The following is a 24,890-nucleotide window of genomic DNA, read 5'->3' as shown; positions in this document are numbered from 1 at the left end:
GTTCTATATAACAAAGCTAGTCCTGTATTCTGCATGTGGCTCATGGAAACAGTGCTCTGTTGATCTGGTTCATGAAGAAATCTGTTGAATTCTGCATAACAGATGGCTTCATCAGTGTCCTTCCATGAAGGAGCTGATCTTCACAAAGAACACATAGTTTTGTATCCTACCACTTGCAGTATTGTTTTTTGTTTTTTTTTTTTGAGATGGAATCTCACTCTGTCACCCAGGCTGGAGTGCAGTGGCACGATCTCAGCTCAGTGCAACCTCTACCTCCTGGGTTCAATTGATTCTCCTGCCTCAGCCTCTTAAGTAGCTGGGATTACAGGTGCACGCCACCACGCCTGGCTAATTTTTGTACTTTTAGTAGAGACGGAGTTTCACCATATTGGTCAGGCTGGTCTCAAACTCTTGACCTCATGATCCGCCCGCCTTGGCGTCCCAAAGTGTTGGGATTACAGGCGTGAGTCACTGCGCCCTGCCAATATTGTTTTGTTTAAATTATTTGTGCTCATGTTTTTCCTACTGTGGTTTTCTTCAGATCACCCTTGCTCTGAGCCTGCAATTGACTCATGAACTTCTTTTCCATGTTCTAACCTTACAATGACTTCCTTGTGTTCACTCCAAATGTTTTTCCCTGGTTGCATGTAGAGATGTATTAGCTAAGGTACATGCTTAGCTGCTGTATCAAAGAGACCCTAATGTACAACCCAGGCTGCTAGAGCAGCTCTGCTGTATGTGTTAATTCAGGGACCCAGGTTCCTTCCATGTTGTGACTCCTCCCTTCCTTAGGATGTTGTCTTCTTTTACGTGGCTGAAGTTGGGCCATTTCATGTCTCTGTTCCAGCTGGCTGGTAGGAAAAAAGAACAGAAATTCAGAGTAAGCAAATTCTTTTTCTATAGATGGATGTGGAAGTTGCACACATCATTTCCTCTCACATTTTCTCGGCCAGAACGTAGTCATGTGACTGCACATCTAGCTGCTAAGGAGACTGGGAATTTACTGTCGGCTGTGTGGCCTCTGTCAAGCTAAAATTCTTATTACTGTGGAATAACGGAAGGATGGATTTGGGGGCACAATTAATAGTCTGTCACAGAGGCTAAAACAGCTGCTTTTGGCTGGGCACAGTGGCTCACACATGTAATTTCAGCACTTTGGGAGGCGAGGCAAGTGGATTACTTGAGATCAGGAGTTCGAGACCAGCCTGGCCAGCATGGTGAAACCCTGTCTCTACTAAAAATACAGAAATTAGCCGGGCATGGTGGTGGGCACCTGTAATCCAAGCTACTCCAGAGGTTGAAGCAGGAGAATTGCTTGAACCTGGAAGGCAGAGGTTGCAGTGAGCCAAGATGGAGCCACTGCACTCCAGCCTGGGCGACAGAGCAAGACTCCATCTCAAAAAAAATAAAGCTAAATAAACAGTTGCTTTTGTAGGTGATACAAGGTATGGCTAAGCTTTGAAGCCAGGCCTGTAATTTCACCTTCCATATTCTTACTCAAGGCATTATACTTCTGGATCTGAAACCACTGCTACTAGGATGCCCTGCTTGGGATGAGTTCTTTATATTTCTTATCTTGCTTTCAACCCACACCTGTGCAATTTTATGGGCAGTGTTTGTTTCCTATATAGGAACAATTTGAAAGTGGGCTGTTTCTAGGCTTTCATGAATAGCAGCCTATGCTGTCATTGGGAATCTGAAGGGAGTTAATGAACACAACTTTATTGTTTACTTCAGTGAAATGTGGCAGCTTATGATAGTTTTGACAGTGAGACATGTGCTGTTTTGATCTCTCAGCTAAGATTATCTGATTTTTCAGGCATGTCTCAAAACTCACCAGGCCTGTTCACATGCTGCTGCTTCTGAAGCCAGGGTTTGGAAACCAGGGGCCCATCAGAATGAGGCTGTGACTTAGAATATTGGTTGTTGTTTTATTACCATTCCTTGTTTGGTCTCTCCAGAGTCACTGGCCTTTTCGGCTTCAATTTTCTTATTGGTGAAATGAGATATTAATTCCTCTTATTGACTTCAATTCAATTGCTGAGTGTATTGTTGCCTTTGGGAGGTTCTTTGAGTTTTCTGTGCCTTTGAAATAGGTTTTTTTTTTTTTATTCTGGTGTTTTGAGGCATATTTCAAGTGAGTGCATTTACACTTTTACCATTTTAGGAGCCACAATTTAATTATGTTGTCCCAGCTTGCTTGGCCCCATCCCCAGAGTTTCTGATTCAGTAGGTCTGGGGTGGGGCCCAATAATTTGCATTTCTTCTTCTTTTTTCGAGACAGAGTCTTACTGTGTCATCCAAGCTGGAGTGCAGTGGCACGATCGTAGCTCACTGTAGCCTCAAACTCCCAGGCTCAAGCCGTCCTCCCACCTCACCCTCCTGAGTAGCTGGGACTACAGGCATACACTACCATGCCCTGCCACCTTTTTAATTTTTTGTAAGGATGGGGGTCTCACTGTGTTGCTCAGGCTGGTCTTGAATTCCTGGGCTGAAGCGATCCTCCTGCTTCAGCCTCCCCAAATGCCGGCATTCCTGGCATGAGCCACTGCACTTGGCCAAGACTTTGCATTTCTAACTAGTTTCCAGGTAATGCTGCTGCTGGTGTAGGGACCTCATTTTGAGAACCATTGTCCTATAGCTGTAGCTATAGTTAGTTTCTGGTTATAGCTTCTTCCTTTTGTCCCTTCAGTAATAGTGTACACATCCGAAATCCCTGTCCTTGCTTTTTCAGGCCCAGGCATGGTATCTGGTCCCCTTCTGTTGCTAGCCCTGGGGTGCTTCATCATTCCAAGTTTATTTTTCTTCTCCTAACCTGAACCTTTGTAAATAGCCCCTTCCCTAATGAATGTCCTCAATTCCCTGGTTTGCGTGTCCTGTCTGTTTCTTGGCAAGACTCTGGATGATTCTGTACTCAATGAGGATTTTTCGCATAGATGGATGAAACAGGCTGGGTTTCATGTTTTCTAAGATAAAGGGGCTTCTCTCTTTTTCTCTTGGTCACTTTGACCAAGAAGAAAATAACAGAGTTTTTATTCTCAAGAAGAATAATATCGGGGCCACACTGCTCAGAGGCCACTCTGCTTTGAGGACCCCATCTCTCCTCCCTCATGCCAAAGATCAGGAACATTGGGCAGAGTGGATAATGATGCCGCCAGCGTCATTACATTTTCATGGCACTTTCAGTTGTGCTGAGCGTGCAAACATTTCAAGGAGACATTTCTAAGAGATGGCTAGCACAGCATGCCTCTAATGCCCTATGTGAATTGGAATAGAGTACTAAAGAACTGTTCAATATTCACCCCATCCCCGCATATGCAAGCATGCACGTGGGTTCATTGTATATGTGTGTGAGCACGTGTGCACACACACATTTGTCCTTCGTTTCAAATGCAACACAATGGATGGAAATTGCCTTCCTAGTACTGGGGTATGGATGCAAACACCAACAGAGAAGCAGCCGCTAATTCCAAACTGAACACATGTGAGATTTGCCCTTTAATTAGCATCTGCAGCTGCTGCCATCAGAAGGGTCTGTCTCTGTTGGCCTGAAAGTCTTTGCTTTAAAAGAGCAAGTCCATTATAGCTCCAAGCCAGGCTCGTCTGTCAGCTGCTGTGCTTTCTCTGCCATCAGCGGGGTTGCCACATTGTTTTGGGCTGTTTCACTCTAGGACTCTTTCCTCCTTCTGTGCCCCCAGCCTTTGATTACTATGCCTTGGTGATCCTCATTTGGGTGACCTGCAGCTGCTCATTGTGTGTGCAGGAGACATCTCCAGTCCTTGCAAGGAGGGAAGATCATTGGCTTCAGTGCTGATGGACTGGTTATTTTCCAGCCCTTTGTTGTCAGTGATCTTGTCTTGATATGCAGAAAGGCTCCAGGTAGTCACTGAAAAAAATATAAGCAGCAGAGGTGATGGCTATATGAAAGCCATGTTTCATCAAGGGCATTGCTGCTATGGAAACTTTTAATTCACTTGGAGTAGGGAGCCATATTGGTTCCACAGCCTCCTCAGCAGTGGGTCCCAACACAGTGCTAGGCTAGCTGCATCTGAATCACCCCAGTAGCTCCTTAAAACTGTAGATTCCTGGGTCCCACCCATGGAATGTGATCCATGAAGTCTGGGGTTATTCCCTGGAATCCTTTAAGCTCCCTAAGTGGTTGGGATGGGAAAGAGATATGCTTTACCTTACTATACTGCTTATTATTATTATTTTAAAATTCTTGCCGGGTGCAGTGGCTCACACCTGTAATCCCAGCACATTGGGAGACCGAGGCGGGTGGATCACTTGAGGTCAGGAGTTCGAGACCAGCCTGGCCAACATGATGAAATCCCGTCTCTACTAAAAATACAAAAATTAGCTGGGCATGGTGGCACGTGCCTGTAGTCCCAGCTACTCGGGAAGCTGAGGCAGGAGAATCGCTTGAACCCGGGAGGCAGAGGTTGCAGTGAGCCGAGATCATGGCACTGCACTCCAGTCTGAGCGACAGAGTGAGACTTCGTCTCAAAAAAAACCCAAAAAAACAAAACTATTTTTCATTATACCAGAACGTCAGCTGTATGGAGGCGGGGATTTTTTCTGTTTTATTCACTGCTGTTTCCCTAATATCTAGAATAGTGGCTGGCACGTGATAGGCACTCAAATATTGATTAAGATGAGTCTATTTTATTTTCTTTTAAATTTTTAATTTTTATTACAGGTGGGGTCTCACTTTGTTGCCCAAGCTGGTCTCGAAACTCCTGGCCTCAAGCGATTGTACTGCCTCAGCCTCCCAAAGGGCTAGGATAGGCATGAGCCATCACGCCTGGCTTATCTTGTTTTTAACAAGCACTTCTCCTGGTGATTCTGATGGACAATCAGGCTTGGGAAGTTCTAACCTAGAGGACCTACAGTTGTCTTGGGGTAGAAGCCAAGGCTATCCTGGTTTTTAGAATCAGTGCCTTACTGGGCATCTCTGAAGAGTAAAAGTCAGGGACAGAGTTACATTTTTGGACAAAACCAGATGCTGTGAATGGACTCTCGGTCACAACCTGGGTGGCAACTTGGTCCTTAACTTCTTCATCATTTTCTGCTGACCCTGTTCTTTGGTTCACAGCAAGTCACCTGATAAGAAGACTCGAAGACTCCTAGTTTGTTATTTTAGATGATGCTTTTGGAACCTCTTGGTGCCGTTTTAACAATCCAAACGTATTTTGTGAAAGCACTCAAGTCCTGGGTCTTTATTGTATCTTTAAGCTCTAACAGCATGATGATTGAATAAGCCTTGGTTGGCCACACACAAGCCATCTTCCCCATGGGCTCCATTCATACTAGAATGAGCAGCTATACCCTAGTAGTACAGTTTTGGGATATGGGTAACATCTTGGGATAGCCACATTTACTCAGTAAATGTCTGGATTATATTCTCCTAATGGTGCACTGTTGGAATTTTTGGTGTGGTAACCTGGAATAGTGTTGGTGGGTCAAGTTTGATTAGCATCTTTGATAAGGACCCGGTCTATTTAGAGGTTTGTCATTGAGTGTGTCTGTTTTGGCCTCATGTTGTGAAGCATGCTGTGTAGCAGCTGTTGTAATTTTTGTTGCTTCTTTTCTCAATCAACCCTGGTTATGAAGAAATGGGAAGTTGTTGCACTCTTAGACTGATCTGATTTGGGAGGGGATTTTCAGTTCAGGAAGTTGGATCTTCTGAATGGAAGCAAAGAATACATGTCTTTTTGCCACTTTACAAGCTGGCTCTTGTTTTCTGAACTATTTTACTGGTCATTGCAAATAGAATGTCAGGAGTAGCTGCCAAATACTAAGTTGTGTTCAGTTTGTCAGTTCTTAAGAGTTGCCAGTGGCTGCTCTGCTATGCATATGACTTTCTCAGCCTTAAACTTACAAGCCATACTGTTTTTTTTCACATCTTTAATACAGCCATAGGAAATTTATAACTGTGGCATGTCGTCATAAATATGCATTGTTCTTATTTTAAGACATTTCAGTACTAAAAGTATAAATACTTCTGTTATTATCTGTGACTTTCTTTCCTTTTTCTTTTTTTGGATATTTAAGACCTTTTTAATGTCAATATATATTTAAAACAGACATATAAATTAGCATTCACCCACATACCCAGGGCCTATGGAGAACCAGGTTGGGATGAGTGGGTGAGCTACAGGCAGCCAGGTGGCTCCTGTGGGCTCCTCGAGGACTGGGGTGAGTAACTAATGTCTGCTAGGAACTTGGGGGAAAGAAAGTGTGTATGTTAGGTGCTGCCCCCTTCTAAGTGTTTCTCTTGTTCATAAATCTTTTTTTTTTTTTTTTTTTTAGATGGAGTCTCGCTCTGTTGCCAGGCTGGAGTGCAGTGGCGTGATCTCAGCTCACTGCAACCTCTGCCTCCCAGGTTCAAGCGATTCTCCCGCCTCAGCCTGCAGAGTAGCTGGGACTACAGGCATGCACCACCATGCCCAGTTAATGTTTGTATTTTTAGTAAAGACGGGGTTTCACCATGTTGGCCAGGGTGGTCTCGATTTCTTGACCTCGTGATCCGCCCACCTCGGCCTCCCAAAGTGCTGGGATTACAGGCCTGAGCCACTGTGCCCAGCCCATGAATCAAATTTTTTTCAGCAATTGTTGTACAAATGGAACCTTACTCTTCAAATGCAATTGTCCAGTGTCTGGCTTAATGTCTGCTGTTGTCAGAAACTGTGCGAATGGAGTAGATTCCCAGGTTATAAGGAGCCCCCGGGGAGGATGCGCGAGTCACTGGCTTCTCCAGGGGTCTCTGGTTTGGGGTTGCCTTGGTGCCGGGCACACTTCCTGGAGATTTTACTGGACCAGCCTGAGGCCTTTGGGGCTCTGTGCAGATGCTCTACTTCTGACTTGTCTAGAGCTTTCTTCTAATTCTGGACTAAAAGCAAGCAGGAGTTTGGAGGATGATGGTGAGAATTCACATCCCCGAGTTGGCTTTTGGAATGCAGTAGTTTGTGAGATTTAGTGTTTTTTTAAAGAAGTATATTCAGATCTTGCCTTTTTCCCAGAAAGCATATGAGACAACTTCCAAGACATTTATAGCATGGCTAATAAAATGGGAAATCAGGGCGAAGGGCAGGAGAACTCAATAAGGGTTAACATGGCTACAGCGATTGTCTAAATGGGTTCTTTTTGCTGGCCAGAGCAGAAAGGATCATGCAGTAAATTGGAGGGGGGAAGGATGGGAATTGAATGGTAGGTGAAGACTTCATGTTGGTGCCAGGCACTGTGCCAGGCCCTCCGAGGACCTTGTCTTACTCAATCCTCACACAGTGCTGCAAGGGGATTAGTCTTATCCCTGTTTTAGAGAGGATGAAACTGAAAGGCAGAGAGGTGAAGTCACCAGCAGGAGGCTGAAGCCACCCAGGCTAACTGGCCTTATAGCCACCTAGGGACTCAGGAATATCACACCTGTTTATCATCAAAAGGAGAAAGGATTTCAGTTCCTTAGGGTAGAAGAGTTTCTTTTTGCTAATCAAACATTTTACTTGAGGCTTCATATTCTTCTTCAAGATTTTTTTCCTGTGTATGTACCAACACACGTAATAATTCCTTATTTATTACAAAAAAGGGGTTGTACTTTATTCTTTACAAGATTTCATTTTACATTGTCGTGGACAATTTTCCATGGCAGTATGAATAAATGGAATCTGTTTGTTTTTAATATCTTTGTCTTATCCCATTGTTTACATATGTCATATTTTAGCCAGTCTCTAACTGATGGATAGCTGAATGATTTCCATGTTTTTTTCCCCTGTTACAAACAATACTGCAAGGAATCTATTTATCTTTCTATTTATCTGCAAACTATTGTAAGTACCTGTAAAGTAAATTGTTAGAAGTGGAATTACTAGGTCAAAGGGGATATTTTCACATTTAAATTTTGAATAGAGGCTGTCAGTTGCCTTCCACACTGACTATAAAAGGAAAAGATTGTATCACATTTATTGCAAGCCTTCTGTATTCTGCTGGGTGCTGAGGGGAATACAGAAAGGATATAAGAGAGTGGTTGCCCTCTAGGAATATCCGTCTACACTGTACCTAATCCTAGGGAATGTCTGGGGTGTCAACTTGTGGGTGGGGAAGTGGGTGGATTTAATTCAACTTTTCAAGCTTGCCTTGCAAACCCTGTGCATGGTGTCTGGGACTAGTCTTTCATTATATTGATTCCCCTGGGTAACAGATGTAATTTCCTTAGGGCAGGGACTTCATCCTACATGACTTACAGTGTGCCTTACACATCTTCTTTGCTTTGTGGAGACCTTGTTATTATAACACTTCAGGTGATATTTGAGGATCTAATTGAGGCATTCCCTATTTTTGGGTGTGTGAAGAATTAATAACTTTGGCGTTCTATACAGGTCATGGAATATCAGCCTGGAGGGGACTTGCTGTCACTTTTGAATAGATATGAGGACCAGTTAGATGAAAACCTGATACAGTTTTACCTAGCTGAGCTGATTTTGGCTGTTCACAGCGTTCATCTGATGGGATACGTGCATCGGTAAGTGAGACTCTGGTAGCATTTTTATGCTGAGGATTTTCCTGTGTCGCATAAGAGTTCCTGCATGGAAATGAGCGGATGAATGATTTCAGGATCAAGATAACGCCCCATCCAATTTTTAGCCATTCTACCAATAACTGGCTGAAAGCAAACTTTCCAAAACGGAGGACATTTCAGCTCGCCTATCCAGCAGGGCAATAGATCTAGAATTGTAATGTGCTCAAGTTTGCTAGTAAGATCTATTAACGTAGCTAAATAAGACTGGGAACTCTTGCATGGGTTCTTTGGGTTATAAGATAGAAGAACTGAATTTGGAGAAGAACTGAATTTGGTTTGCAGAAGGAAATGTCATATCACATAGTAGTGTAAGACCATGGAGCTGTACTTCTCTAACTCTGCCTGTTAGAATTTACAATTTTTTTTTTTTTTTTTTTTTTTTTGAGACAGAGTCTAACTGTGTTGCCAGGCTGGAGTGCAGTGGCGCCATCTTGGCTCATGGCAACCTCCGCCTCCTGGGTTCAGGTGATTCTCCTGCCTCAGCCACCCAAGTAGCTGGGATTACAGGCACGCACCGCCATGCCCAGCTAATTTTTGTATTTTTAGTAGAGATGAGGTTTCACCAGGTTGGCCAGGATGGTCTCGATCTCCTGACCTCATGATCCACTCACCTTGGCCTCCCAAATTGCTGGGATTACAGGCATGAGCCACCATGCCTGGCCTACAAAATCCTCAGTTGATAAGTGGTTCTTCATATCTTCATTCATCTGATGTTTTGTGTACATCTGAGAATGTTGTGGGAATACAATGATTGTTAGGCCAGGAATCACAAAATTTGAGATAGAGTCTCAGCTTTTCCATTGCCTAGCTACATGACCTTGGGAAAATTTCATAGCTCCTTTTGGCCTTAGTTTTCCTCATGTGAAATGTGTGTCTCTAGGAGAAATAATCCATTGAATAATATGTGTTTCATTTCTCTTCCTTTTCTTTCTCTCCTATCCTTCTTTGCTCCCTCTCTCCCTCTTTCTCTTTCCCCCTCTCTCCCTCCCTCTCTCTCTTCCTTCCTTTCAGTTAAATTCGTTTTGCAAAATGTATGCTAATCATTTATATCTACCAATAGAGGAGGTCTATATAACAGAATACATAAACAAAGATTTTTGGCTCAATTGAGATTCTAGGTTAGCAGTTGCTTGCTGATTGGGATGGAGGAGGCAATTCATGGTCCTGATTTTCTTACAGAGACATCAAGCCTGAGAACATTCTCATTGACCGCACAGGACACATCAAGCTGGTGGATTTTGGATCTGCCGCGAAAATGAATTCAAACAAGATGGTAAAAAATGGAATAAGATAGCTTAATAGAGTTTATACTAAAAAGTATTCTTGGTCCTCCTAAGTTTGGGAAGTGTTGGGATAAAATGGTGAACAATGTTTTGGAGACTTTGGCAGTGTATGGAGGTGGGGACAGGGACACAGAACTATTTCCCAGACCGTGGCACCTTTTTATGTATAGTGCCTGTTAATACCCTCCAAGACATTTTTAGGAGCATTCTTATAGTTTGGTTAGAAATAAAGGAAAATGCTTATTTTGTTTCTCTCTTCATTTTCCTTGCCTGTTATAGACTGTCTTTTGTTATATTATCTTTTTTACTTTAAAATATTTCGATGAAATGGAAACTCCTGTATGTCAAATCCTCTATTTCCTATGCAGCAAAATTGAAATTAATCACTGGAGCATTTGAACCAAATATCCTTAAGTGTTAAGAACCAAGTGCTCAAAATATCATTTTTAAGTCTTGGATCTTTGGTAGAAATTAAACTGTATTCCACATGCTAAGTAGGACGGCAGGAAGGTAGCTACTGAGATCAAGAATGAGACTACTTTAGGAAAAAGATGACAAAGTAAAAAAAAGATTAGAGTTTAAAAATCTTCTAATAAAGTTGATATGTACTAAAATATGAATTTGGAAGTCAACTCCACAAAAAAGGATAGGTCTAAGAGAAAATCGACTTAGGTTTTAAGACTGATTTTACAACTGAGCCACTTGGTGACCTAGACAAATCCTTGGGAACTTGATCTTTTATACTTTCTCTAGAAAAAACTGATGCTAGTTAAAATGCATAATTTAAGAGGTTAGAGAAGCTTTTCTTCAAAGTGCCCCCCAAGTCTGAGAGTTAAATCCTTTATATAAAGGACAATATGTAAAATTTTCTTTTTTTTTTTTTTGAGACGGAGTCTCGCTCTGTCCCCCAGGCTGGAGTGCAATGGCGCGATCTCGGCTCACTGCAAGCTCCGTCCCCCTGGGTTCACGCCATTCTCCTGCCTCAGCCTCCTGAGTAGCTGGGACTACAAGCGCCCGCCACCACGCCCAGCTAATTTTTTGTATTTTTAGTAGAGATGGGGTTTCACCGTGTTAGCCAGGATGGTCTCCATCTCCTGACCTCGTGATCCGCCCGCCTCGGCCTCCCAAAGTGCTGGGATTACAGGCGTAAGCCACTGCGCCCGGCTCTTTTTTTCTTAAACTGCTTCCATAAAAGTGGATATTATTAGGTTGATGTTAAGAAAAGGCTTGGAGTTGCATTAAGTTTTTGCCCTCTAGCATCTGGCCTGTTTGTTCTGCAGACCTGAGACCTACTTGAGATAATTTTCTTGGTGTTCAGGCCCTTGGAAAAATAAGTTCCCTATGTTGTCCAGTGTCAAAGTTTCTCAGTCTCAGCACTATTCTTTTTTTCAGGTTATTTTCTTATAATCTGTTCACTTGATCATTACATTAAGAATTAGATTATATTGCTATAACTACAAAGCATTTTATGTTTTAAAAATTATGTACAATTTAGAAACAGGCATGAAAACTTAGGTATTAAATTTAGTGGAATAAAGCACAGAAAAAAAGTTAAAATAATGCAGTTTTATCACTTAGGATTAAACATTTATATGGGCCGGGTGCAGTGCCTCACACCTGTAATCCCAGCACGTTGGGAGATCGAGGCGGGAGGATTGCTTGAGTTTGAGACCAGCCTGGGCAACAAAATGAGACCTAGTCTCTACAAAAAATCAAAAAATTAGCCAGACATGGTAGTACATGCTTGTAGCCCCAGCCACGTGGGAGGCCAAGACAGGAGGATTGCTGAAGCCGAGGAGGTTGAGGCTGCGATGAGCCCATGTTTGCACCATTGCATTCCAGCCTGGGTGACAGAACAAGACCCTGTCTTAAAACAAATTTATATGCTGCATTCGTGAAATTAAAAAAAAAATCATGGATTTAGAAATAAATTGAAGCATAGGTACATTGACAACGTAACCTCAGCACTACTGACATTTTGATCTGAATTAATTCTTTGTTGTGGGTGATGCGCTGTATAAGATGTTTAGCTGCATCCCTGACTCCTACCTCCTAGATGCCATTAGCACCCTCCCCTCCAGCTGCGATAACCAAAGATGTGTCTAGACATTGCCAGATGTGCCTGGGGTGGGAGGGTTGGGGGAAATGGGGTTTGAGAACCCTTAGTTGATCATGCCTGCAGTAGGTTGAGAAGCATCAGAAAGCTAATTAATTAGACAGGAATTTGTGTTTGCAGTAAGAAAACCTACTCAGCAAACTAATCAAGTTCCAAAGTTACTGCTTGGTAAATAAATAGGAATTAAGAATAAGACCCTATCTCTGTGTCTGGGGTCATTCTCTTCGGAGCTCTTGGTGGAGAGACAGGGTTCCCAGTTTCTATTTTTTAGTGCTTCAAACTGCCCTTTTCAGTTATAATTGTAACAACCTTCACTCCGGGTGGGGAGCCTCCCAGGTTTATTTACAACAAGGCTCAGTCTCTGATTATTTTGATCAAGGAGATATGACACTCAATACCACACACTTGAGAATATTTCCTCTCTTTTTCTCTTAAGCTTTTAGGGTTGGAACGTGACAAGCAGATAAGAAGGAATTTTTTGCATTAAGTGCAAAGTCCTTTTTGTTATAGAAGAGCAATAATCTGTACACTAGATCAAGTGTAGATATAAAATTATAATTTTTGGGGGGATATTTTTAATAGTGGTGTTGGGTTAAACATATTTCCTTTAAATGAAATGTCTGTAGGCCTAAAGTAGGTTCTAAATGTTGCCTGTACTCATAGTATACCATATAAAATATAATCCACATTTACTGGAACTACCGTATATTACTTACCCCAAATCAGTCAATCCCTTCCCTATCACCCCCACATAATATCTTTGTAGTTTGGATACCTGTGAATCTTAGATCTGTTCAGTTTTCCATTATCCATTGTCTTATTTCAAGTTTCTCATTCAGAATGTTGCTTTGGAGTATTTTCTGTTAGTAAACACAGGGCCTAGTGACTCTAAGACCTGCTGTGTGACTTAGGTCACCCACTTCACTTCATTAGAATCTCAAAGAATGGTGAACAGCTGAGTTCCAATGTGTCTCATTCGGCTCTCATGAAAACAGTTGTAAGGAGATTGTAGATAAACCACATTATATAGCATAGTAAGTGATAATCAACCCCATTTGGCAGTTGCAACCCCACAAGAGATAGCCCTTTTTAGATTTATGTAGGAGTGAAAAGCTTTATTTTCCACAAGAGGAACAACGTAGTAAGAACTCCTTTTCCCCCTGCTTCTGCAGGTATATACTTATGCCCTAGGCAACTTGATGGGTAAAGTTAGGTTTAAATAGTTTTATGTGTAAGCTCTTCTCTTCTCTTCTCTTCTCTTCTTTTCTTTCAAGACAGAGTCTTGCTCTGTCACCCAGGCTGGAGTGCAGTGGGTGACCTTGGCTCACTGCAACCTCTGCCTCCTGGGTTCAAGAGATTCTCCTGCCTCAGCTCCCCGAGTAGCTGGGATTACAGGTGCCTGCCACCATGCCTGGCTAATTTTTGTATTTTTAGTAGAGATGGGTTTCACCATGTTGAAGCGTTTTATGGAAAGGGGTTAGGAGGAGGAAGACATTGGTTTTCTTTCTTCCTCATCTGCTTTTTGTTAGTAAAAGAATCTGCTAAGCTAACTCTTCTTTCTCCCTCCCTCTCTCCCTCTTTCAGTTCTTCCCCCCTTTCCTTCCTTTCTTCCTTTCTTTTCCTTCTCCCCCTTTCTCCCAAAATATGGCAGACTCTTCTGTCCCCTAGTCATTCTCATATAGTCTTCTGAACTTGTTTTTTTTCTTCCCTGTTAATACAGTAAAAATTAACTAAGTTGGCCAGGAGTGGTGGCACATGCCTGTAATCCCAGCACTTTGGGAGGCTGAGGCGAGCAGATCACCTGAGGTCAGGAGTTTGAGACCAGCCTGGCCAACATGGTGAAACCCTGTCTCTACTAAAAAAAAATTTTAAAAATTAGCTGGGTATGGTGGTACGCATCTGTAGTCCCAGCTATTTGGGAGGCTGAGGCAGGAGAATTGCTTGAACCCAGGGGGTGGAGGTTGCAGTGAGCCACGATCGTGCCACTGCACTCTAGCCTGGGCGACAGAGCAACAGTCTTTTTAAAAAAAAAAAAAAAAAAAATTAACTAAGTTAAGTAGTACTTGGGCCCAATCAGATAGTGTTCTCCTGCAGGCAGGCTGGGCCCCTACTACAGGTTCGCTTTTAATATCTCACCCAGATTAGCTGGCTGAATTGCCACCAGAGGAGAGTGAAAGCATATTGCAAAATCATAATCAGGACATGTGAGATTACGTGTTGAACAGGTTTAATGTGCTTGGGGGTCAGTGACTAATGGGAACTTAGCAGTCATTAACTGTCATTAAAAACGTTTGTTAATTACTATTACACACTTAGAGATTTGTTAATTAACAAAGAGTAATGCCTTTGCTAATCACTATTATGCACTTAAGAGGAAGCCAGTGGGTATTTTTCCCTTCATAGCTTTCTACTACAAATTAATAAAATTTAGAAAATTAGAAAATGACTGTGCATAAATGTGTATAACCATGTATCTGTTAGAGGGCAAAAATTAGTTGGGGAATTATCTTTCTTTGATAAGTCTTATCATTAGTTTGCAAATGAGGCATTGGCAATTCATACTGTTTAGCTGGGTCATCCTGAGAAACACGTCCCAGTCAATTCTGTTTTTGCAACTCTTTGGTTGTGAACAAGTGACTGTGCCCTGTGAGCTGCAAATAAGGAGAACTGAATATTCCTCAACAGTCTGTGGCAATAAAACAAAATCCAGTAAATGCAAATGGTATGTATTCAACAATTGCGTAGTTAGGTCCTGCAAGGTAATTAGACATAAAGGATAAGTATTTAATCAACAATATAGTAGCATTTTCATTACCTAGTCAAATCAAGATGTTACAGTTTTCTTTCTCTTGTTTTGTTATTTAAAAAATACCTATTGCGGCCAGGCTCTGTGGCTCATCCTTGTAATCCCAGCACTTTGGAAGGCCGAGATGGGTGGATCACGAGGTCAAGAGATTGAGATCATCCTGGCCAAACATAGTGAAACCCCGTCTCTACTAAAAATACGAAAATTATCTGGGTGTGGTGGCACGCACCTGTAGTCCCAGCTACTTGAGAGGCTGAGGCAAGAGAATTGCTTGAACCTGGGAGGCGGAGGTTGCAGTGAGCTGAGATTGCACCACTGCACTCCAGCCTGGCGACAGAGCGAGACTCCATCTCGAAAAAAAAAAAAAATCTATTGGTTATTGTCAGTGCATTTTAACAAAAACCCTTTAGTTTAATCCTAACCTGTGCTGAGCTCTTTAACATTTACATACATGTTAAAAAACAGAATCAGCCCAGATTTCCCAACATATTAAGGCTTCTCCTTGACTTAAGCTACTTTCAGTTCTTCAAGCTTAAGTCACCCTGTGGTTTTGTCTTAGGCCAAATATTTTCCCCTTTGTCTCCCCTTCTGTCCATCAAGCCAAGCTTGCCTGTGGGTTTTGGATGGTGTGACCATCTGACTTTCTTGAAGGGGCACTTACAGGGGAAGTTTTATTGCCCAAACCAGTGGACAATCCATGTCAGGAATGATTGTATCACACTGCTTTCTGGGTTTAGGGCTTGGAAAAACCTGTATCAGAGTGCAGGCCGGAGGGGTGAAAAGAGAGGAGAGGGAAGAATAGGTCTGTTTCATATAATGAGAAAGTCTCATGGCAGAGGAATGGATGAGATTCAAGTTACAGGCTGGAAGAGCTTCATCCAGAATCAGCCCTGGGGAGAGGAGACCTCATCATGTCCTCACTAAACATTCACTTTCCTCTCCACACTCAGTTAAAGCAAAGCAAATTTACTTTCTTGGTGTAAAGCCCAGCCTTCAAGGTATGTGGACTTACCCACAAAATCTCTTGGCTCACTCAGGGGCACTTACCATCGTTTAATGAGGAAAAAGTTCTTTTGTACCATGTAACTGCTGACCTGAGAGAAGCCCATTATGATATAGAGTTATAGGACAGCTGGTCAACAACACTATATAACTAAAATCAGGGCCTCTCTGTTTTGATGAGGAGAAAAGTTAGAGAAGGAATCTTTAGACTTCAAATTTCATGGCTCAGTAAAACATCAAAATAATTTTGAAGACCAAAAGGGTTGCCAGCTTACTAGGCTGCCTAGACAGGGGTGGGTATGAGGGGAAGAAAGCCTACTTCTTTTATCAACAGCATATCAAGAAACAAAGGACATTTAAACACTAAAAAAGTCAGAAAGACAAATTCTCAGAAAAAAAGGACAGTCCTTTAAATGGGTTACATTTAGCTTTATAAAATGCCCTTCTGTATTGTCCTAATCTTTGCCAAGGTCAGGTGCTTGGGTGCCATTGGATAATAAGCCCCTGGGTTTCTGAACAGTGGGGGAGGGAATCACAGGAACAAGGGTTAGGGGTGAGGAAAAGGAACTCATTAACCTTGGGCCCTGGGTGGAAGTTAATTATCATGTCTTGCCCTGTGGGTAGGTTGAAGTAGGAACGTTAATTCCAAAGGCAGTTTTCCAAATTTTTGAACTTGAGATTTGTAATATTATATTGTCAGTTAGCCACCAGTTTTCTTCTCTTCCCTTCTCTTCTCTTCTCTTTTCTTTTTTCTTTTATTTTCTTACAGTCTCGCTGTCACCCAGGCTGGAGTGTAATGGCACAATCTTGGCTCACTGCAACCTCCGCCTCCCAGGTTCAAGCGATTCTTGTGCCTCAGCCTCCCGAGTAGCTGGGACCACGGGTGTGCACCACCACGCCTGACTAATTTTTGTATTTTTAGTAGAGATGGGGCTTCACCATGTTGGCCATGCTGGTCTCAAACTCCTGGCCTCAAATGATCCACCCACTTTGGCCTCCCAAAGTGTTGGGATTACAGGCATGGGCCACTGCACCTGGCCAATTGCCAGTTTTCTAGTAATGGTTAGGTTGATCTTTTAGATTCATTTTTAGAGTTTATTATCATTTTGCTGTTATCATAAGAGAAGTTCTATCATATCAATAACTTGCATTAGGAAAGACATCTTCCATTCCCGGTATATCCAACTCTCATTCGTATAACCGAAGGGTGTGTGTATATCATCAACAACTCTTGCCCTTTTGCCCTTGGATTGCATTATATGCTGTGTGCTTTTTTTTTTTTAAATTAGTAAAGCGTTTTCATTTCCTGACAGTGTGCCACTTGACAGCTGGTTTAAGTGCCTGGGAGAATAGTAATCAGTGGCAAATCAGCTTGTGTCTGAAATGTGGCTGTTGGCAGTCTACTTGAGGATAATTGAAAGTTTGCTGTATTCGTTTTATTGATGGGATTCTAGGTGAATGCCAAACTCCCTATTGGGACCCCAGATTACATGGCTCCTGAAGTGCTGACTGTGATGAACGGGGACGGAAAAGGCACCTACGGCCTGGACTGTGACTGGTGGTCAGTGGGCGTGATTGCCTATGAGATGATTTATGGGAGATCCCCCTTCACAGAGGGAACCTCTGCCAGAACCTTCAATAACATCATGAATTTCCAGGTAAAGAGTCCTTAGAAGATTTTGATGTCATATTGAGAAATGTTATTTAAAAATTGTGTGAATGAGGCTGGGCGTGGTGGCTCATGCCTGTAATCCCAGCACTTTGGGAGGCCGAGGTGGGTGGATCACGAGGTCAGGAGATTGAGACCATCCTGGCTAAAACGGTGAAACCCCATCTCTACTAAAAAATACAAAAAAATTAGCCAATTGTGGTGGTGGGCGTCTGTAGTCCCAGCTACTCTGGAGGCTGAGGCAGGAGAATGGCATGAACCCGGGAGGCGGAGCTTGCAGTGAGCTAAGATTGCGCCACTGTACTCCAGCAGCCTGGGCAACAGAGTGAGACTCTGTCTAAAAAACAAAACAAAACAAAACAAAAAATTGTGTGAATGAATGTTTATAGAATGTTGTTTAAAAATTGTGTGCATGAATATTTTGTACGTATTGTGTGAATGAATATTTATAGAATGTTAGATGTTATTTAAAAATTGTGTGAATGAGTGTTTCAGCAGTGCTGGAAAATAATAATAGCAAATACTTATATGGCACTTAACTCTGTGCCAAAGGCTATTCTAAACATTTTATTAATTGTATTTCATGGAATCTCAGCTGCCAGTAATGATAAGACTACACCATTATTTTATGTACTGCTAAGAAAGAAAAACTGCTGCCAGTGAGTCTATGATATTTTTATTGATTATAAAATGCATCTTGATTTCAGTGCTGTTAACTGTGAATAACTGTGAGTCTTAGAATTGAGGAGATATAGTTTAGTCAGTTAGTTAATCTTCAAACAACCCTGTGAGGTAAGTATTATTATTTTCATTTATAGATGAGGAAACCAAAGCACTGATGGTGAAGTAACTGGCCCAAAATAACACAGGCAGTCTGGCCCTGAAGTCCATGCTCTTAATTTTTCAATATACTCCTTCTTAGTACTAACTGTTGAATATGGTATTAAAATTGAATGAGGAAATGAATTAGAAATACAATTACATATAGATATGTGTTTTACTATATATATATATACAGTAAAACTATTTTCTGATAACTGTACTTTCTACTACATTAAGCCTATTTTTTTTTTTTTTTGAGATGGAATCTTGCTCTGTTACCCAGGCTGGAGTGCAGTGGCTCAATATCGGCTCACTGCAACCCCTGCCTCCTGGGTTCAAGCGATTTTCCTGCCTCAGCCTCCTGAGTAGCTGGGATCACGGGTACCCACCACCATGCCTGGCTAATTTTTGTATTTTTAGTAGAGATGGGGTTTCACCATGTTGGCTAGGCTGGTCTTGAACTCTTGATCTCAGGTGATCCACCTGCCTTGGCCTCCCAAAGTATTGGGATTACAGGCATGAGCCACTGTGCCCGGCCTGTGAAGCTCATTTCTTAAGGCTCTGATAAATGTATATTTTTTAGTTTCAACCAAAAGGAAAAGGAACGTATTTCCTAGGTTTTTGTATCTCACCTAATTTTCATCTTTCTGGAATGCTTAATACATATTTTTATGTACATACATTATTTGTTATTCTTGAGCCTCCTCTTGAGTGAAAATTTCCCCTTAGGTGACTCTTGGAGCTAATTTATTTCCTTCCCTTTAGCTCACTCACTCATTCAATCATTCAATAACGAGTGCATTATCATACCAGGCACTGTTAGGTACCAGGTTTACAGGGATGAGCAGAAGAAGCAGGCCCTCTCTGCCTTCTTCCTTTTTCATCACACTGAAATCACAGCGCATTGTGTATGTGCAAAAGTAGAGTGCAGAGGGAACATGCAGAAAGGAGTTATAGGATAGAAAAGGTAGCCAAGGAAAGCAGCGAGAACAGCGTGATTTGTTCAGGGAGCTTTAAATAGCTCATCATTGTTGGACAGCAAAGGGAGAGGTGGGGAGCGTGGCAAGATGAGATGGGAAGGGGAGCCGGGGTCAAGCCATGGAGGACGCTGAACCCCTGCAAAGGAACTAAGCCTATTGATGTGAACAGGCCACTTATTTTGGGAACATGCCTTTGGTCCAAAGGGAAGAGGGCATGAAACTTCCTTCTCTAAAAAACAACAAAAAAAGAAACTTGCATATATGAGAAATACTTTCTTCACTTTGGGGCATGAGAAACGGAATCCCTGCTAAGGAAATAATTCTCTTATTTTTTTTGGAACAGCGGTTTTTGAGGTTTCCAGATGACCCCAAAGTGAGCAGTGACTTTCTTGATCTGATTCAAAGCTTGTTGTGTGGCCAGAAAGAGAGACTGAAGTTTGAAGGTCTTTGCTGCCATCCTTTCTTCTCTAAAATCGACTGGAATAACATTCGTAACTGTAAGTAGGGCTGTTTTCCTTAATTTGGGATGTTGGGATTATGAAACACTCAAGAGAGATCTGAGATTATTCTGGCCCAAAGAAGCTTCTGTAAATTATATAAATAAAGGCTTTAATTATCTACAGGAGTAGTAAAGGCTAATGATATAGCTGTCTTTGAGTAATAATTCTGCTTTAAAATTGTTTGTGTAGAACTGGGTCATTTATCAAACTCCGTGTTTATGTGGCCTTTAGAATATTATCCCTCAGTAAGTTAGAGGCACAGATTCATGGAATTTGAAGGTTGTCACTTGGTTTGACACAGTTTCTTCCAAAAAAGTGGATCTAGGTATTTCATTCACATATCAGGAAAAAGACTCAGATTAGGCAACATGCCCAGGTTGTTCTGCTAATGGCTGAGTTTAAACAAAAACCATAAACACCTCCCTGTGTTTATTCATTTGTTTCTCTCGATAATATTTGTCTTTGCTCACAAGCATGTAAAACCTACAATGTATATGCACAGTAGATTCATTCATACATCACTTTTTATAATCAGTGCAAACTGAATGAATTCATTAAAAACAAAGACCTGGTTTATTATCAACAGAAACCACACAAAGCTCTTTTTTCTTTTACCAGTTGGTGGTCTTTTAAAAATCTTTTTAATTCTTGGATGTGTTGTTGATTGAATGTGTTCTACTGAATGATCAGCACGGATTAGAGCCAGTAGGAAAGCAGTTGTCCTGTTTGAGTATGTGTTTTGTTTTTGGTGATGGAGGGAGGTTGGGAAATGGAATCTGTTTCTAGGTGTCAAAACCAGGCTTCTGATTGGAGATGTGTTATAATTATAATTGCTTGCACCTTCAGCTAGGACATAGTATGGTAAAAAATCAGTATTGTCCAGTTGTAAACCATTTTGATGGTTTCTCTAACCTTCTGCTGAAATATTTAAGTAGGTCGCATTTCCATAAATCTTTCTTGGCAAATGTTTTTATTATTCAGGTGGCCACATTGCTTTATTTTTCTAAATAAATAGACATCTCCCCCCAAATCTCCAAGGTTCAGACATTTTAATCAGTAATATATTTTCAGGGCATTCTTCCTTTTATGCTTTTAGAAAGATGTAATAGACTTTCTTTTAGATGCTGTTCAAGTACTTAATCTTTTCTTGTCTTGCCCTTTTATCTCTGTAATCTTCTTGAATAAGCAGTTAATTTTTTTTATTCATGAACCTGCTAAGATCATGCCTAAGAATGTGTCTCCACTTAAGTAATGTGTCTCCACTTAAGTAAGTCAGTGAATGGTGATTACCTGAGTAAAGTTAAAGTAGTCCCCCACTCTCCTATCTGTGGCGCATAGGTTCCAAGTCTCCCCGTGGATGTGTGAAACTGATGATAGTACTGAAACCCATCTACCTTTTTTCCTGTGCATACATACCTATGTTATATAAAGCTTAACTTATAAATTAGGTATAATATATTTGACTCCCAGCTCCCAGTGTAGTGGCTCTGAAGACTCACAAAATGTATTTGCTTTAAAAAATTCTTTTTTTTTTTTTGAGACGGAGTTTTGCTCTTGTTGCCCAGGCTGGAGTGCAGTGGTGCGATCTCTGCTCACTGCAACCTCCACCTCTTGGGTTCAAGCGATTCTCCTGCCTCAGCCTCCCAAGCAGCTGGGATTATAGGCATGCACCACCACGCCTGGCTAATTTTCTGTTTTTAGTAGAGACAGGGTTTCTCCATGTTGGTCAGGCTGGTCTTGAACTCCTGACCTCAGGTGATCTGCCTGCCTCGGCCTTCCAAAGTGCTGGGATTACAGGTGTGAGCCACCAGGCCTGGCCAAAAAATTCTTTTAATTTAAATATATCTTTATTTATTTACTTTTGAGACAGAGTCTCACTCTGTGGACCAGGCAGGAGTGCAGTGGCGTGATCACGGCTCACTGCATGCAGCCTTGACCTCCCACGCTCAAGCAGTCCTCCCATCTCAGCCTCCTAAGTAGCTAGGACCACAGGTGTGTGCCATCACACTGTGCTAATTTTTTTGTATTTGTAGAGATGCGGTTTCACCAGGTTGCCGAGGCTGGTCTTGAACTCCTGAGCTCAAGTGATCCTCCTGCTTTGGCCTCCCAAAATACTGGGATTACAGGCATGAGCCATTGCACCCAGCCCTAATTTTAATAAATCTTTTATTTTGGAATAATATTAGATTTATAGAAAAGTTGCAAAGGTAGTATGGAAGAGTTCCCACATACCTTTCACCCAGTTTTCCCCAACGTTAACTCTTTTTTATATTTATTTATTTATTTTTTGAGACACAGTCTCCCCGTCACCCAGGCTGGAGTGTGGTGGCACGATCTTGGCTCACTGCAACCTCCGCCTCCTGGGTTCAAGCGATTCTTCTGCCTTAGCCTCCGAGTAGCTGGGACCACAGGCGTGCACCACCATGCCCGGCTACTTTTTGTATTTTCAGTAGAGACAGGGTTTCACCATGTTGGTCAGGCTGATCTCAAGCTCCTGACCTCAGGTGATCCGCCTACCTCGGCCTCCCAAAGTGCTGGGATTACAGACGTGAGCCACCGCACCCAGCCCCCAGTGTTAACTCTTACATAACAGTGTCACTGTCAAACTAAGTGTTTGAAAAACTATTTGTCGAAACTAATATTGGTACATTACTGTTAACTACACTTCAGACTTTTTTTGGATTTTACCAATTCTCCCGCTCATGTCCCGTTTCTGTTCCAGGAATCAATCCATGGTACCATATTCCAGTTAGGGTATTTGTATTTGATGGGACTAGTCCTAGTTTAGATACTTAGTGTAGCTCAGCCAGCAGGTGGGATCTTCATGCCCACCGAGGATTGGTAGTGCGTTTTCCTGGTGGTTTTATGGCATTTCTGACTATGCAGAGAGGTGTGGTATTAACTTCAGTGTCTCCTAGCAAATTTTCCTATTTTTCACCAACCTCTGATCCCTGCTTTATTTGCAATCAACTCAGAGATTTGTGATTGAAAACATTGCTTGACTCCATGCTCTTTAAGCTATTTTCTAACTAGGTAACTGTAACATAAATTATGCTTTTATCTAGTCCTATTTTCCATAAACACATGTTGAGTGATTTTCATCAACCAAAATACTTCGAATCATTAAGTTTCCCAAGTTCATGGTTGCTGCTTAAATGCCTGGTGGTTCCAGGCTGTCGAATATTTCTGCCTTCTGCAATAAGAGATTGTCCCTTGTTAAAAGCAACATTAGCCTTTGTGCAGTTTCACCCCCAATTCTTCTTTTTCTTGTTGTAACCAATGAAAGGGAGTACTGCTTAACACAGCAGGTAATAATCTTCTAAAACTCATTATCTCAAGAGGTGGTCCTGGCAGGATATATAAATGCGATTTAAGAAAGGTCTTGGCAAATTTATGAATGACAGAACTGGGAGTGGCTACTGAGAAAAACTAGGATGCGCCTTTGCTTTGACACTTAGGTCGGGCGTAGCTTCTGTACGCTCCTGGGTCCTGCCTCTTGGGGTTGCTGCAGGCAGCACCCCATGAACCAGGCATCTGACCCAGTTCCAGGATACTTATTCTTCCAGCAAGTCGAACACTCTGTGATGAGTGACTGCCATGCTCATGGGTCACCAGGCTCTCATTATTCTGTTTCATTTCCAGCCTCCCACAAGATTGGTTTTTCAGCTGCTTATTTATTATTATCATTATTTCAAGGCTGCTTTCCAAGTTTCAGTGGGGGGTTTCCTAAGCGTACCAGCTGCGCTGGCTGTGCAGTTCCGGCGATGTTTCAGATGCTGGGCTGGATTCTGGCTGTACCCAGCCTGATCTTTCTGGGCTTCAGGAAAGCTGAAGCCAATCAGAGCTCCTCTTTCATGCCTTTGGGATTATGCTTACCTTGCCTGGCATCATGTACGTGCTCCCATCCATGGGAAAGTTTTGCTGTCTGGTACTGTCTTCTATCAACATCTTTTAAGATATCTTCCCCCAAGGCATCATGACGTCAACGGAACCAGCACACTTGTACCTTTTATCCAAGACTGCCATGTCTCAACAGTGAGAAATGCATAATGGAAGTGGTGATCACTTCCTAGGATTATTTCCTAAGATATTTATGGCTAATGCGCTAGAGAACTCGGATGGTCTGTTGTGTCTGACATGGGCTTTTTCTCTTGAGTTGTCTTTCTTTTGCTATTCTCAGAAAGAAACAATTCTTGCCAAATGATCCTGATTTTTCAGGTCCTCAGCATTTGTTAGCAGAAAGTACATTTTGTTTCCATCCGGCAGTGACTCAGTGGTGGTCCCATGCTGATGAAACGCTGAGACAGTCTTCTTCCAAATAGGTATCATTTTGATTGTTGCTGCTTATTTGCTAACTGGCCCTCAGTAGTGACAGTGAAACCTCAAGTGTATAATATGGTTGCTCAATAATCCTGAGGGAAGACAGTCTTTGGTTTGGGGGCTAGGGATTCTGTGCCTACTTAGCTTCAGGTGAAAGTCTTACAGATTTTTGTGTGTAGAAATAAGCACCATGTACCTCCTTGGGTTTTTTTTTTTTTTTTTTCTCTAGTCCTTTAGTATGGTCAGCAATATTGTTTAGGGAGTACCTATTCTGTGCTAACCACTAGGCATTCAAGTATATTACACTATGCTCCTTCAAAACACTTCTGTCAAATGTAAGGATTATTATACCCATTTTACAGATGTGGATACCGTGGTAACTTGGCCAAGGTCATATGGCAAGTGAATAAGGGATTCTGGATTTGGGTGGAGGTCTGTGTGATTCCAAAGCCCATGCTCTTTCTACAATACTATATATGCCTTTGCATAAGTTATTGTTATTAGTAATAATATTTGTGATGATGGCAAATAATAAACCATGTCACACTAGAGAGTGATTTAATCTCTAGATCTATTTAAGAACATTTGGAATTATTGGATTTTTTTTAAGTGATGGAGTCTTGCCATCTTTGCCCAGGCTGGTCTCAAACTTGTGGGCTCAAGGGATCATCCTCCCTCTGCCTCCCAAAGTGATGGGATTACAGGCATGAGCCACCATGCCCAGCCTAGAACTGCAGGAATTTTTGAATTGATGATTCATTCTGATATTTGAATTTCTACAGTATGTTAAGTGCAATGTCAGGTGCTGTGGCTCCAT

At 41.9% G+C, this 24,890-nt stretch overlaps 1 protein-coding gene across 8 annotated transcripts in view; it reads left to right on the top strand.

Moving 5' to 3' along the window:
- The window catches only part of CIT (citron rho-interacting serine/threonine kinase), a 189,867-nt gene that overhangs the window by 32,252 nt on the left and 132,725 nt on the right, over positions 1-24,890 (top strand). For all 8 annotated transcript variants that reach the window (XM_024256949.3, XM_024256948.3, XM_063712267.1 and 5 more), the window contains exons 6-9: positions 8,376-8,518; positions 9,755-9,848; positions 17,237-17,440; positions 19,597-19,750. In XM_024256949.3, coding sequence (XP_024112717.2) covers positions 8,376-8,518; positions 9,755-9,848; positions 17,237-17,440; positions 19,597-19,750 — 595 coding nt within the window. The remainder of the gene's footprint in view (positions 1-8,375; positions 8,519-9,754; positions 9,849-17,236; positions 17,441-19,596; positions 19,751-24,890) is intronic.

This window comes from Pongo abelii, chromosome 10 (genome assembly GCF_028885655.2).
Source record: "Pongo abelii isolate AG06213 chromosome 10, NHGRI_mPonAbe1-v2.0_pri, whole genome shotgun sequence".
NCBI lineage: Eukaryota > Metazoa > Chordata > Mammalia > Primates > Hominidae > Pongo > Pongo abelii.
This window is presented reverse-complemented; position numbering and strand designations above follow the sequence as displayed.